Below are 16,428 nucleotides of genomic sequence, written 5' to 3' on the forward strand. Positions count from 1 at the left end.
CCAAATTTAAAAGTGCATGTTTATATATTCTGTCTTCAGCACTTCAGGAGTTACATATCACTACCCAGTTGCAGGTAAAACTACTATCAGGTAGCTGATGTACATCTAAAACGAACGCCATGCTGTCCAATAACAGACAAAAGGCCAAAATTCAGCGTTATATTGTTTCACCTTAAAAAATGTGCTTTTTGTCTTTTCATTTTAATTAAAACCTGAACCAGCAAGACCTTTTTGTGCTGTTTGGTTTACAGGAAAATTCGTCTTCTTTCAGCTGCAAGTTATTTCAACTGTCTATGTCACCCACAACAGAAGATATGTACTGAAGACTGACATGACAGTTTGTTATATATTTTGCCTTTTTGCTTTTCCTCATATCAGATATGTGATTTCATTATGAAATAATTCTTTTTTTACAGTCTTATTTGTCTCTGTGTGAACTTCAGTCTACCTTCTTCTGAAAATAATAGCATTCTTTCAGGTGGAAGTTTCTTATCTCCTCAAATTTGACTCTGAACAGACAATGATAAATGCGCCAATTTTTTTGTCCTGTCCGTAGACACTTATTTTCTTTGTGAAGGATACAATATTAGAGTTTGATCACTGTGGGTATGAAAGCTGCTAGGATAGTGTCTGAGTTGATAAACATTAGACAGAATTAAACTGGGTTATATAGATAAAAATAGTTGTTGAATTGCAAAATGTCTTGTCCGTAGACACATGTCTTGTCCGTAGACACTAAAGAAACGAAGGTTTTTTGACAAATATCATTTATAAAATCATACTGGAGCTATTTATCAAGTTTCAATGATACACCACACTTAATGTTTATACAAAATATAGAATAAATATATCTCTAATGAAACTTACTTCTTCCAAATGCAAAATGTTACCCATTTATTCTTGTGTGTACAATCTGAATCTGAGAAGTACAATGGATATAGAATATGTTTTAATCTTATACATGACTTATATAAATGTTAAAAGCTATCAAAAAAAGAATAATACATTTCTTTCTAACCCTCCCTTTGTTATGGCAAAAACAAGGCATGCAATGAGGGTGTCTACGGACAAGACATTGCGCAAATACTATTCAATATATTTTCTGTTTTCAATAAAAACCAACACTGGACCTTAGAAATATATCAAGAGTTCTTTGAAATAAATCAAGAGACTCTGAAATGCAAAAAAAACCCAATCTTTTACAAGTTAGTAGTAAAACAGAAAGAATGAGAAGATAGAAGCAAAATCATTTGACATTTGGTCATATTCTAGTGGAGTATGGATCTATTGTTAGACATGGTGTGGACTGTCCACTTTCAACTTAAACATTTTGTTATAATCCACTCAAGATGGCATACTTCTGTGCTCTTCAGGGCCAAGATATAATGGTGATTGGTTTTCAAGATTTCATTCTATTCATTTGCCTATCAACTTTTATTCTGTAACTGACTGAAATCACATAAAATTGAAGCAGTTTAAATCATCTTAAAAAAGAAATTACAAGCAATTTACTACGTGATTACCGTAGTCTCCTTGCAGCTTTCTCCCTTTCAAAAATGAGAGCTATTTAGATTTGTTTGTTTTTGGGGGGGTTAATGCCCTTTTTCAACAGAATTTCAGTTATGTAACTTAACAATTGTTAATTGATTTTGTACTGTACAAACATGTTCTCTGCAAGTAACTGCCAACTTCCCCACATGCATCAGAGGCAGAGGTCTAGAATTTTGAAATCATAGTTTGATTTACGATTGGAGTAATTAACATTTGTTCCAGTATTTTTCCAAGAAAATAATATTAATATAGGTGATAACATGAAAAAAAGAAGAAGATGTGATAAAAAGATAGTTAAAAAACTTTGTCTCCGGTCATACTATCTTATATAATGGAAAAAGGTCAATATTAATCAAAAATATTACTGGCTAGAAAAAGAGAATGTATCTTGGGAATTTTAAGAAAAAAGCATAATATGTAAGTCATTAGCTGACTCAAAACTAAGTGATAAAAACTTATCACAGGAATTTTATTTTGCAGGACTACTTAAAACATTAGTATGAGTTATGGATCTCACAGAATAAATGTCATATGAGTATTTTACAACATACAGCTATTTAAGCAGTCAGCAAGGGAGTTTGTTTCATTAGTTTTCCATTTAAGACACAGTTGTAATCTTTTTAAGATGTTGTTCTCAGCTATAAGTTTAACAAGTTCTTCCTACTTTTTTAATGTTTCTACTTTAATGAACATGTTTAGATGAAGTCATAGAGTTCTTCATGTTAAACTTTGTGTTTATGCTTTTTTACCATTTCTTGATTGATATGGTTGATAACAGCATGTAAATAATTTGCCTCAACAAAGTCTAGTCAGATGGTTTCTTCCACCATCCAATTTCAGGAAGATTGTGGTTTATTTTGTTTAGTTGAGGTTAAAAGTTATTACAGATAAATAAACATAGTCTAAATGGTGTACATAACAGGCTGCAAGGTCAGTTCTTAAGCCCATTAAATGCATGAGCATTGATCAGAAACATTATTACTATATCTGTCTTTTAGACAGAAATTATGGTCAAATGTCTTGTCCGTAGACACCAAGCTGAAGGAGATTTTTAACAGCCTATTTCAGTGAGGATCCTTCCAAGTATCATTATTTTTAGTATATAGTGAAATATGAAAACAATTAGTCCTAATCTATGTAAGTAATAGCACAGAACTTGTCACATAATGACATTCTGATTTAGTCACAGTTGTTCAAATCCTTCAATTGTTGGAAGACACTTTCCGAAGACCGTCAATTATACTTCTTTTCTTAAATTTGTTTGTTATTTACTTGTTCTTGATCATTTCAAACATAAAAAGTTCAACAGAACTAAAAGACTGTCTTCTAAATCCTATGTACAAAGCACTTGGCGACGATGTCTTGTCCGTAGACTTTTTGGGTAAATTTCGGCTTTCATTTTAAAATTGCGATATCTCTGCCAAACATAGTCGTAATCACAAAAATGAGACCATTATTTAAAGAGAAATGACTGAATTTCTAGAAAATAACATATTTGAGTTGAATAAATGCATTTCAAAAGGTATGCAAAAACTGAAAGCAAGTAGAAAACAAAAATTTCTAGAATTTTGAACTTCAAAAGAAGATAATAACTACAAATCTTTGTGTATTTTATTAGTTTTTTGGGTTTTCTACATTACTTTTATGTACCGTATCATGTGGTAACAATTTTGTTGGGTCTCAGAGAGTTATTTGAATAAAACAGTCCTTTAAAAATGGTCATGTCTGTTTTATTTTTCCCCTGAAGATTCATCTTTATATCCAAAAAAAAAATAGTGCCGAACTATCAGACAGCGACAACTACCATTGTTTTTGTAGAACCAAGGTATATGGTAAATTAACATTTCAAAATAAAAGAGTTTTACAAACTTTTATTTTTGACCCCAAGTGAAACAAAAAAATGCATTTGATTGTGACTGAGGCGTTAAGTTTCCAGCCCTTTTTTTGTAAATTTGGGGAAGGGTACCAGGTCCCTTTTGGAGGGGAAATTTACGTTGCGAAATCATTGTTTGGAGGAATATATTTGCTGAAAAGTTGTTAAAATCAGGACTGAAAATCAAAACTAATTTTATTTTTTTTTGCATGGGGAATTTTTGGCCAAGGTGGGGAAAAAAGTATACTTTTTAGATTGGGGAATGGGGCTGAATTTCGGCCCTAAATTCAGCATAAAAAAAGGCCTGGTTTCATTATATATAAAACTAAATTTCTTTTTACTTTCATACATACTAATGTAAAGCGAAAATACCAGTACAGGTATTATTAGCACTTTGTTTTGAAGCTTTGGGATTGAGCTTTTTAAAAATGTCCCTGTGTATCAATGCTTTACGTTGGGCACGTAAAAGAACCAAAAGAACTGCTTTAGTTCATTTGTATCTCAAAAATTCTTCGATTGAAATTATACGACCGCGACTGAAATTGACGAACGCGTAGATTTATTTAACAACGCTTATGCAAAATTTGTCTATTTACGATCGGAGAATATGTGTATCTTTTGATCGCGCTTTGACGTGTCATTATTTCCGGCATTTTCTTCGGCGAATCAGATTGTCATTTATCTCGCGTTTCTTGCATCATAAAAAAAGGTGGTGCATTAGACGAAGCACGCAGCTAATATTTCGTTTCATTTGCTTTCGTGTAAGTAGGCGGGGCTAAATTTGGCGAATCAAATTGACTGATAATCGTTCTTGCATGGAACGCTCTAGTGACTCGGCGAAGTTTTAAATTATGCCCCGAGGTGTAAATCGATATTGACACGTTGTGTATTGTCTTTGTGTAGTGTTAAATATTGGATAATCGGTTATTGCGTCCTTGAGAAAGATCAGAAGATCAGATCGACGATTATCTTGTAGGCGCCAATGAAATTCGCCAATTGAACATTTTTAGCGCCAGAATTTATATTTTGTCGCATTTGGCGCCATTGGCGACCGACAGCGGGAACCCTGTAACATGTTTATAGATGTTTTATTTAACTGCCATTAAAACTTCATGCAGATTCTTTGATCACTTTAAATACTGGTTTGTAACACCTCGGCATTTCACGTTCAAAGTTATGTGATCAATACTAATTATTATATCAGAAATTACTTAATTTGTTTTAAATTTAATTGTTTCTTTTATTGTATTGTACCTTTTTAATTAGCTCACCTGAGCACAAAGTGCTCAGGGTGAGGTATTGTGATCGCTCACCGTCCGGCGTCCGTCCGTCCGTCCGTCCGTTGTACGTCCGTCCGTCCGTTGTACGTCCGTCCACACTTTCCTTTAAACAACATCTCCTCCTAAACTAACAGGCCAATTTTGATGAAACTTCACAGGGATGTTCCTTGGATGGCCCCCTTTCAAAATTGTTCAAAGAATTGAATTCCATGCAGAACACTGGTTGCCATGGCAACCGAAAGGAAAAACTTTAAAAATCTTCTTCTCAAAAACCAGAAGCCCTAGAGCTTAGATATTTGGTGTGAAGCATTGCCTAGTGGACCTCTACCAAGTTTCTTCAAATCATGACCCCGGGGTCAAAATAGACCCCGCCCCAGGGGTCACTTGATTTTACATAAGAAAATCTTAAAAAAATCTTCTTCTCAAAAACCAGAAGCCTTAGAGCTTAGATATTTGACATGTAGCATTGCCTAGTGGACCTCTACTAAATTGTTCAAATCATGACCCCGGGGTCAAAATTGACCCCACCCCAGGGGTCACTTGATTTTACATAGGAAAATCTTCAAAAAATTTCTAAAAATAAACCAGAAGGCCTAGAGCTTAGATATTTCACATGTAGCATTGCCTAGTGGACCTCTACAAAATTTGTTCAAATCATGGCCCCCGGGGTCAAAATTGACCCGGCCCCAGGGGTCACTTGATTTTACATAGGAAAATATTTAAAAAATCTTCTTCTCAAAAACCAGAAGCCCTAGAGCTTAGATATTTGACATGTAGCATTGCCTAGTGGACCTCTACTAAAGTTGTTCAAATTATGACCCGGGGGTCAAAATTGACCCCGCCCTAGGGGTCACTTGACTTTACATAGGAAAATCTTCAAAAGTTTTCTAAAAATAAACCAGAAGGCCTAGAGCTTAGATATTTCACATGTAGCATTACCTAGTGGACCTCTACAAAATTTGTTCATATCATGACCCCCGGGGTCAAAATTGACCCCGCCCGAGGGGTCACTTGATTTTACATAGGAAAATCTTCAAAAAATTTCTAAAAATAAACTAGAAGGCCTAGAGACTAGATATTTGACATGTGGCATTGCCTAGTGGACCTCTACAAAATTTGTTCAAACCTTGTCCCCCGGGGTCAAAATTGACTCCGCCTTAGGGGTCACTTGATTTTACATAGGAAAATCTTAAAAAAAAATTCTAAAAATAAACCAGAAGGCCTAGATCTTAGATATTTGACATGTAGCATTGCCTATTAGACTTTTACAAAATTTATTCAAATCATGACCCCTGGGGTCAAATTGACCCTGCCCCATGGGGTTACTTGATTGTACATAGAAAAATCTTCAAAATTTTCTAAAAATAAACCAGAAGAGCTCAGATATTTGACATGTAGCATTGCCTAGTGGACCTCTACAAAAAGTTTTCAAATCTTGTTTTTAAAGTTACTTAAAGAAAATTTCAACTATATTTTCTCATAATTCTTTTGATTGATTTCTATTATAATCTTTTGACCTAGAAGACTTGTCCTTAAGTGCAATGATAACAGGTGAGCGATATAGGGCCATCTTGGCCCTCTTGTTTAAATTTCAAGTTAATTTCGGCTTGCTCCAGTGCCGACGATTTCCGCATTCATTCGTACTAGTTTATTTTATCATTCCTGTATGGCGAACAGTATGCGTTAAGTACACTTTCGGAGACACAGTGAACACAAATAAATGAAAGGACATGGCTTGCTGAAATGGTAAAATTATTTAAGATAACAACATACATGATACTTTCCAAAAGAAACAAATTGAATTTTGACAGCTTTATGCATAGAAATAAAATTCCGGTTCTCTAGCCTATGCAGGGTACTTTGGCTAGAGAACCGGTTCCGGATGAACTGCTGTCTAGGGAACCAATTCCGGTTCTCTAGCCACTGCCTAAATAGAATCTAGGATGTTTCAGCGATGGTCAAAAGTTATCATGCTGTCCTGAAAACTTTTGACCGTCGCTGTCTCGTCACGGCCAAACATATTCTGCATATTTCAGTTAGGAAATCCCCAATAGAAATCTGAGTCATGTGGGGTCAAAAACTAGGTCACCAGGTCAAATCAAAGGAAAAGCTTGTTAACACTCTAGTCACTAGAGGCCACATTTATGACCATATCTCAATGAAACTTGGTCAGAATGTTAATCTTGAGGATCTTTGTCAAGTTTAAATCTGGGTCAGGTTGGGTCAAAAACAAGGTCACGGGGTCAAATCAAAGGAAAAGCTTGTTAACTTTCTAGAGGCCTAATTTATGACTATATCTTCATTAAACTTGGTCAGAATGTTAACCTTTATGATTTCTAGGTCAAGCTTGAATCTTGGTCATGTGGGGTCAAAAACAAGGTCACTAGGACAAATCAAAGGAAAAGCTAGAAAACACTCCAGTGGCCACATTTATGACCGTATCTTAATGAAACTTGATCAGAATGTTAATCTTGAAGATCTTTAGGTCAAGTTTCAATCTGGGTCAGGTGGGGTCATAAGCTAGGTCACCAGGTCAAATCAAAGATAAAGCTTGTTAACACTCTAGAGATATAATTTTTTTTGAAACTCATGGGAATTGATCAGAATGTTTGTCTTGATGGCCTCTAGATCAGGTTCAAATCTAGGTCCTGTGGGGTAAAAAACTAGGTCACCAGGTCAAATCAAAGGTTAAGCTTGTTAACAATCTAGATGTCAAATTTATGACTTATCTTCATGAAACTTGGTCAGAATGTTAATCTTGATGATCTTTAGGCCAAGTTGGAATCTTGGTCATATGGGGTCAAAAACTAGGTCACCAGGTCAGATAAAAGGAAAATCTAGTGAACACTCTAGAGACCACATTTATGACCATATCTTTATGAAACTTGGTCAGAATGTTAATCTTAATGATCATAAGGTTATGTTTTAATCTGGGTCAGGTGGGGTCAAAAACTAGGTCACCAGGTCAAATCAAAAGTTAAGCTTGTTAACAATCTAGAAGCCACATTTATGACTGTATCTTCATGAAACTTGGTCAGAATGTTAATCTTGATAATCTGTAGGTCAAGTTCAATTCTGGGTCATGTGGGGTCAAAAACTAGGTCACTAGGTCAGATTAAAGGAAAAACTAGTTATCACTAGAGGCCACATTTATGATCATAAGGTTCAAGGTCAAATCAAAAGTTAAGCTTGTTAACAATCTGGAAGCCACATTTATGACTGTATCTTCATGAAACTTGGTCAGAATGTTATCTTGATAATCTGTAGGTCAAGTTCAATTCTGGGTCATGTGGGGTCAAATCAGATTAAAGGAAAAACTAGTTAACACTAGAGGCCACATTTATGACCATACAGGGCACTCATTTGGCTGGTTTTAGGGCTGAATATGGGCCCCATTCCCCTCATAAAATAATATGTTTTTTTCCCCTTTCTCAGATAAAAATTCCCCTGATAATAGGTTGTTTGACACAATTAGATATGAACTCTCTTTCAAGTTATATTATCATGCATCAAAGGAAGGGTACTGCTGCAGTATAGTTACATTTGTTAGAAATGATTGAAAACAGTGTTAATAAGTGTGAAAAGTAGTAAAATATATGTGGCCTTTTTGTCTTAAAACGACAAAAAATTCCCCTTCCTGAGGGTATGGGTACCTGTCCCCAAAAGTTGTCTAGTGCCCTGCCATATCTTAATAAAACTTGGTTGGTATGTTAATCTTGATGATCTTTAGGTCAATAGGTCAGGTGAGCGATACAGGGCCTTCATGGCCCTCTTGTGTTGTTCACTTACAATAAAAATTTTTTTAATTACTTCCCTTTTATGTTACTATAAATAGCTTATTTTGAAACTTGTTTATTATTGGCCGTAGGGATTCATATCTGTTATTTGATTATGAAACAAATTGTTCCATGGCAATTATTTATTGTGGAATAATAACATAAATAGGTTTATATGCCTTGTCATGCCATAAAGTTTGTTTTCAAGAGTTTTTTTTTTTCTGCTGAATGTCCAATATAATTTATTTACATTCGTTAATCTGTTGTCAACAGTTTATTTTGATATAAATTAATTGGCATGATACATACTTATATTCTTTTGGAGTTCCACAGTCATTTACATTTCGTAAGGAAATGTAAACAGTCCGGTGAAAAGCTTGTACATGTATCTGTATATCCGATAGAGGCAATTCCAGTGCATAATCTCAAAAGGTCCTTCCCCCACCATGGTATCATCTGGAACAATCTACCTGGTAATATTGCTGCCCTGCCAGAGACCCAGCTTGATCAGTCCAAACAAACTGAACCAACCACCAGTGCTGTTACATTAACTTTTCCTTACTTATTTACAATTTCAACAAAGACTTGAACTTCATTTCCAGTCTCCCCTCTCTTTACACCTCACATTTTGCTGTTAATAGTCTGTCATACATTTTTGGCTCATGAGCGGAGTTGACAGTAAAGAATGATAAATAGACAAAGAAGAGTAATTTTGCACCAAGCACAAAAATATATTTGTTTCAGCTGATGAGTTCAAAAAGATAAAAACAGAAGTTGAAAATGGACTGCGGCCATATTCTTCAAAAGTGTCGCACGATGTACTTCGTGCACTGAAAGATCCTATCTCTTTTACTAGGAAGGACAACTCTAGCGGGTGTGCATGTCACGGCTACAATTGCGGCTGTTGTGTCCATGTAAAATGGGATAAAATCAAACTCGATGATACAGGTATAATACCATGCAGTTTATCTGTTGTTTATAATATTGTACCTCATAAACTTTTAACATGGTTTGTGCAGACATTGAAAAATCCTTGAATTTGATGCAACATTTTTTTTTGTAGGCCAATAGGACCAAGGTCATGAGTCAAAACAAAAATACTTAAGTTTGCGTTGTATATGAGGCCACTGTCACTAAAAATATGAGTGCAAAAACTCAAAAAGACACATCTTTATTTCTTAAAATGAAAATCAAGTCTACATCTTTTGTTTGCCAGATTATTTTAGTAATTTGCCTTATTATGTACAGTGCTTATAGTTTTAATGAAAAACTGCATGCATTGCATAATGGAAAGGGAGGTAAGGATCATTTCAGAGATCTCTTTAAAAAAGGCCAGTTTCACTGTTTCTTATACATGTAATTAATAACATTAAGCAACATGCCAGTTATCAATTTGACCAATACTCTGTTTTGCAAAGAAATGTTTGAAGCAAAACTTCTCATTTGAATTAGGTTATAGTGGTTTTAGATAGCTTTTAAATGAAACTTTATAAAGTTTGTCATTGCCTGTGAATAATGCCATTGCCAGTAGAAAAGTGTTTATTTTCATGGGCATTCCATAATTCACTTTTCTGTTTTTTATTTTCAGTTTGTGCAAACTTTTCATATCTTCCTGCGCCAGAATATGGAATATCTGTCACTTTAACTGTAGATGATAAGACAATTATCAACGAAACTGTGTCTGGTATTGTAACTTTATTAAACTACATATTCAGTAATATTGCCTCATATCTTCTTGTCTGCCTTTGTCGTTTTTATCCCCAACCGAGAGTGGAGGGATATTGCTTTGGCATTGTCCATCAGAAATTAAAAATTGAAGAAAAAAGTATTTCAGGAAAAATCATCAAACCTCACATAATTAATAATTTAAATTAGCACATAACTTTTGCTCATGTATTGTATAATCCCCTTTGACCCAGTAAAAGCAGAGTTTTTCTACTTATTTGGTAAAGTTGAAAATGCTTATGTATTCAAAAAGCATTCTAACTAGAATCCCAAGAAGCCCACCCACTTAGCTCAGTAAGGAGAGCGTCAGTCTACGGATCACGGGGTCGCGAGTTGGATCCTTGGGCGAAGCTTATGTTTTCTGTGAAGATTTGATAAAAGACATTGTGTCTGAAATCATTCGTCCTCCACCTCTGATAATTCATCATGTGGGGTAGTTGGCAGTTACTTGCGGATAACAGGTTTGTACTAGCACAGAATCCAGGAACACTGGTTAGGTTAACTGCCCGACGTTACATGACTGAAATACTGTTGAAAAATGGTGTTAAACCCAAAACAAACAAATAAACAAGAATCCAAAGACCTAACATATTTATTATACGCCCGAAGGGACGTATTATGTTATGGTCCCGGTGTCTGTCTGTCCGTCCGTCCATTAGCAATGTCGTGTCCGCTCTGTAACTCTTGAACCCCTTGAAGGATTTCAAGGAAGCTTGACACAAATGTTCACCACACCAAGACGATGTGCAGAGCTCATGTTTTGGATGTCTCATTTCAAGGTCAAGGTCACACTTAGGGGTCAAAGGTCATATGAGTGTGTTTCTTGTCTGCTCTGTAACTCTTGAACTGCTTGAAGGATTTCAAAGAAACTTGGCACAAATGTTCATCACACTGATAGGACGTGCAGAGTGCTTGTTTCGGATGACTAGCTTCAAGGTAAAGGTCACACTTAGGATTTTGCTGTGTCCGCTCTGTAACTCTTGAACTGCTAGAAGGATTTCAAAGAAACTTGGCACAAATGTTCACCACACTAAGGCGACATGCAGAGCGCATGTATTGGATGACCTGCTTCAAGGTCAAGGTCACACTTATCCCCATTAACCCACTGCAGTAAATCAGAGTTTTTCCTCTTGATTTGGTAAAAGATAGAGACTTTGACGGTATCTACAAATGTAAGTAACCTATTGATGGATCTTCATAACTTTTGTAAGGATCACTGCATTAACTTAAGAGTTATTGCCCTTTGTTTTACAGGCCATAATGCCGTCATAACAAAGTAATCCTTTGAATGATGGATTTTCCTGAAACTTTATGCAAATATAGATCATCACTATCAGGTGATGTTGCTTGCACATCTTTCATCAGGATCTCTTCGGTAACAGCAGAGTAATAACCCTTTATTATACGCCCGAAGAGACGTAATATGTTATGACGCCGGTGTCCGTCTGTCCGTCCGTTCATTAGCAATTTCGTGTCCGCTCTGTAACTCTTGAACCCCTTTAAGGATTTCAAAGAAACTTGACACAAATGTTCACCACATGAGGATGACGTGCAGAGCGCTTGTTTCGGATGACTAGCTTCAAGGTCAAGGTCACACTTAGGGGTTAAAGGTCATATGAGTGTGTTTCGTGTCCGCTCTGTAGCTCTTGAACTGCTTGAAGGATTTCAAAGAAACTTGGCACAAATGTTCACCACACTGAGGCGACATGCAGAGTGCTTGTTTCGGGTGACTAGCTTCAAGGTCAAGGTCACACTTAGGAGTGAAAAGTCATATATGACTTTGCTGTGTCCGCTCTGTAACTCTTGAACTGCTTGGAGGATTTCAAAGAAACTTGGCACAAATGTTCACCAAACTGAGGCGACGTGCAGAGCGCATGTTTTAGATGATTCGCTTCAAGGTCAAGCTCACACTTGTGGGTCAAAGGTCATATATGACTTTGCTTTGTGTATATTGCTCTGCATTGCAGTGCTCTTGTTTTTATTTGGCAGATCCCATTTTGTTCTCTTACAATAATTTTTTTTTGTATTACTTCCCTTTTTATGCCCCCGAAGGGAGGCATATAGTTTTTGAACTGTCTGTCCGTCTGTCAGTCTGTCGGTCTGTCAGTCTGTCCGCAATTTTCGTGTCCGGTCCATATCTTTGTCATCGATGGATGGATTTTCAAATAACTTGGCATGAATGTGTACCACAGTAAGACGACGTGTCGGGCGCAAGACCCAGGTCCGTAGCTCAAAGGTCAAGGTCACACTTAGACATTAAAGGATAGTGCATTGATGGGGGTGTCCGGTCCATATCTTTGTCAACCATGGATGGATTTTCAAATAACTTGGCATGAATGTGTACCACAGTAAGACGACGTGTCGCACGCAAGACCCAGGTCCGTAGCTCAAAGGTCAAGGTCACACTTAGACTTTAAAGGATAGTGCATTGATGGGCATGTCCGGTCCATATCTTTGTCAACCATGGATGGATTTTCAAATAACTTGGCATGAATGTGTACCACAGTAAGACGACATGTCGCACGCAAGACCAGGTCCGTAGCTCAAAGGTCAAGGTCACACTTTGACGTTAAAGGTCATTTTTCATGATAGTGCATTGATGGGCGTGTCCGGTCCATATCTTTGTCATTCATGCATGGATTTTAAAATAACTACGCATGAATGTGTGACACAGTAAGACGACGTGTTGCGCGCAAGACCCAGCTCCGTAGGTCAAAGGTCCTAAACTCTAATATCGGCCATAACTACTCATTCAAAGTGCCATCGGGGGCATATGTCATCCTATGGAGACAGCTCTTGTTTGTTACTATAAATAGCTTATTTTGAAACGTTTTTATTATTTGCCGTAGGGAAAAACCGAGACCACTTTTCTGTGGTACAACATGGATGGTACCTCCAATTTTTAGGTGTATTTTGGCATAACTTATACGCCCGAAGGGATGTATTATGTTATGACGCCGGTGTCCGTCCGTCCCTCCGAGCCCACGAATGAACATTTGTTGGGTACAGAGAACAATAGGTAACGGTAAATTCTATTCATTCCGTAGTGTTTATTGGGTACTTTTTGTCGCATATTGGGTACTTTTTAACAAAAGATCACACAAGGTCACACTTTGGGGTTAAAGGTCATATGAGTGTGTTCCGTGTCCGCTTTGTAACTCTTGAACTGCTTGAAGGATTTCAAAGAAACTTGGCACAAATGTTCACCACACTGAGGCGACATGCAGAGCGCATGTTTTAGATGATTCGCTTCAAGGTCAAGGACACACTTGGGGGTCAAAGGTCATATATGACTTTGCTTTTTGTATATTGCTCTGCATTGCAGTGCTCTTGTTTTTATTTGGCAGATCACTTTTTTGTTCTCTTACAATAAATTTTTTTTGTATTATTTCCCTTTTTTGTTGCTATAAATAGCTTATTTTGAAACTTTTTTATTATTTGCCGTAGGGAAAAACCGAGACCACTTCTCTGTAGTACAACATGGATAGTACCTCCAATTTTTAGGTGTATTTTGACATAACTTTACCTGATAAGAATTTTTTTGTGGACTTAGAATTTTTTCTGAATTTTCTTCTTTTTGTTGTTCCTGTCTTTTGGGCTTCAACAATCAAGTTCTTTAAATTTTGCTCCCATCCTCGGGCATATATTGCCCCGCGTGGCGGCGCTCTTGTTTGTTTTAAAATTCATAAATTCCCACAAAACAAAGTAACTCATAGCTGAATCTTCATGACACTTGAGGGTAAATGGGAGTGTTGCCTATATGTATATAGGGCAAACATTTTCCTAGGGGCAGAATTTCTTTAAACTTGTGTACCAATGGAGAATCAAGTTTAAAACGGAAATATGTATTAAAAATTATAGGTACCTAGGCTTGATCTTGAATTATCTGCCCTTGAAAATCAGAAAATACTAAAAGATCCAAAATTCAAGGGCAGATAATTTAAGATCAGGGCAAGAGAACTGTGTATTTTAATTTTTATTTTTGTTTCAGACTTCATTTGCAGTCAGTATACAAAGTTTAAAGAAATGTGGGCCATTGGAAAGACTAGCACTTTGTGGTATCATTTTGTCACGTTCATAGTTAAGGACATATTGACATGGAGCAGAAATTTTCTTACAGAAGGAATTTTCTCTTTAACCTTTTTTCACTGACAGAGAATCAAATCAAAAACAGAAGAATGAAATAAAACAAACCATAGGAACCAAGCATTGGTCATGAATTATGTGCACTTGAAAGTCAGAAAATACTGATGCACTTGAAAGTCAGAAAATACTGAAAAAATCTACTTTCAAAGGCAGATAATTCAAGATCAAGCCTGGGTACCGGTGATTTTTAGCTCACCAGAGCACGAAGTGTTCAAGGTGAGCTATTGTGGCTGGTCATTGTCCGGCGTGCGTCGTGCGGTGTGCGTCAACATTTGCCTTGTTAATACTCTAGAAGTAGAAGGCACATATTTTGTGACCCAAGTTTTATGAAACTTGGTCAGAATGTTTGTCTTGATGAATTCTAGGTCAAGTTTGAAACTGGGTCATGTGGTCATATGGGGTTAAAAATTAGGTCACTAGGCCAGATCAAATGAAAATCTTGTTAACACTCTAGAGTCCACAGTATAAGTTTGAAACTGATGAGAATTGGTCAGAATGTTTGTCTTGATGACCTGGGTCATGTGGGGTCAAAAACTAGGTCACCCAGTCAAATCAAAGGAAAAGCTACTTAATACTTTAGAGGCCACATTTGTGAACCAATCTTAATGAAACTTGGTCAGAATGTTTGTCTTGATGATCTCTAGGTCAAGTTCGAAACTGGATCATGTGGGATCAAAAATTGGGTCACTATGCCAGATCAAAGGAAAATCTTATTAAGACTCTAGAGTCCACAGTTTAAGTTTGAAACTGATGAGAATTTGTCAGAATGTTTGTCTTGATGACCTCTAGGTCAAGTTTGAATCTGGGTCATGGTGGATCAAAAACTAGGTCACCCGGTCAGATCAAAGGAAAAGCTTGTTAACACTCTAGAGGCAACAGTTGTGACCCAGTCTTTATGAATCTTGGTCAGAATGTTTTTCTTCATGATCACTAGGTCAGATTGGAATCTTGGTCATGTGGTTTCAAAAACTAAGTCACCCGGTCAAATCAAAGGAAAAGCTTGTTAACACTCTAGAGGCCACATTTCTGACCCAATCTTTATGAAACTTGGTCAGAATGTTTGCCTTTATGATCACTAGGTCATGTTTAATACTGGGTCGTGTGGGGTCAAAAATTAGGTCACTAGGGCAGATCAAAGGAAAATCTTGTTAATACTCTAGAGTCCACAGTTTAAGTTTGAAACTCATGAGAATTGGTCAGAATGTTTGTCTTGATGACCTCTAGGTCAAGTTCAAATCGGGGTCATGTGGGTCAAAAATAGGTCACCCGGTCAAATTAAAGGAATAGCGTGATGCCACATTTGTGACCCAATCTTTATGAAACTTGGACAGAATGTTTGTCTTGATGATCGCTAGGTCAAGTTCGAATCTTGGTCATGTGGGGTCAAAAACTAGGTCACCCAGTCAAATCAAAAGAAAAGCTTATTAACACTCTAGAGGCCACATTTCTGACCCAGTCTTAATGAAACTTGGTCAGAATGTTTGTCTTGATGATCTCTAGGTCAGGTTTGAAAGTGGGTCATGTGTGGTCAACAATTAGGTCACTAGGGCAAATCAAAGAAAAATCTTGTTAACACTCTAGAGTCCACAGTTAAAGTTTGAAACTCATGAGACTGGTCAGAATGTTTGTCTTGATGACCTCTAGGTCAAGTTCGAATCTGGGTTATTTGGGTCAAAAACTAGGTCAGCAGGCCAGATCAGCTCTGGTGAGCGATATAAGGCTATCATGGCCCTTTTGTTTATACATATTTCCGTTTTAAACTTGATTCCCAGTACACAAAGTTTAAAGAAATTCTGCCTGTAGGAAAATGTTTGCCCTATATACATATAGGCAACTGTCCCATTTCCCCTTAATACAAAGATAGATCAGTTTCCTGTTCATTTAGTATAAGATAGAAACCAATAAAAAATTGCATATTCCTTCTGTACATAACTTCTGTATTCCTGAAAATTTAATATCTTTCAAAACATAGTCCCCTTTTTCACAAAACAACTTGTTTAGTTAAGGATATAGATTCACTTTTTGAAATTGCTTTCAGAAATTGCTTGTTAGCATTAGATTAGTAAGTTGGTCAAGA

At 36.6% G+C, this 16,428-nt stretch overlaps 1 protein-coding gene across 2 annotated transcripts in view; it reads left to right on the top strand.

Annotated features, from left to right (window-relative positions):
• The window catches only part of LOC123537927 (uncharacterized), a 129,798-nt gene that overhangs the window by 104,075 nt on the left and 9,295 nt on the right, over positions 1-16,428 (top strand). For both annotated transcript variants that reach the window (XM_045321859.2, XM_045321860.2), the window contains exons 4-5: positions 9,225-9,428; positions 10,069-10,164. In XM_045321859.2, the coding sequence (XP_045177794.2) occupies positions 9,225-9,428; positions 10,069-10,164 (300 nt within the window). The remainder of the gene's footprint in view (positions 1-9,224; positions 9,429-10,068; positions 10,165-16,428) is intronic.

This window comes from Mercenaria mercenaria, chromosome 18 (genome assembly GCF_021730395.1).
Source record: "Mercenaria mercenaria strain notata chromosome 18, MADL_Memer_1, whole genome shotgun sequence".
NCBI classification, from domain to species: Eukaryota; Metazoa; Mollusca; class Bivalvia; order Venerida; family Veneridae; genus Mercenaria; species Mercenaria mercenaria.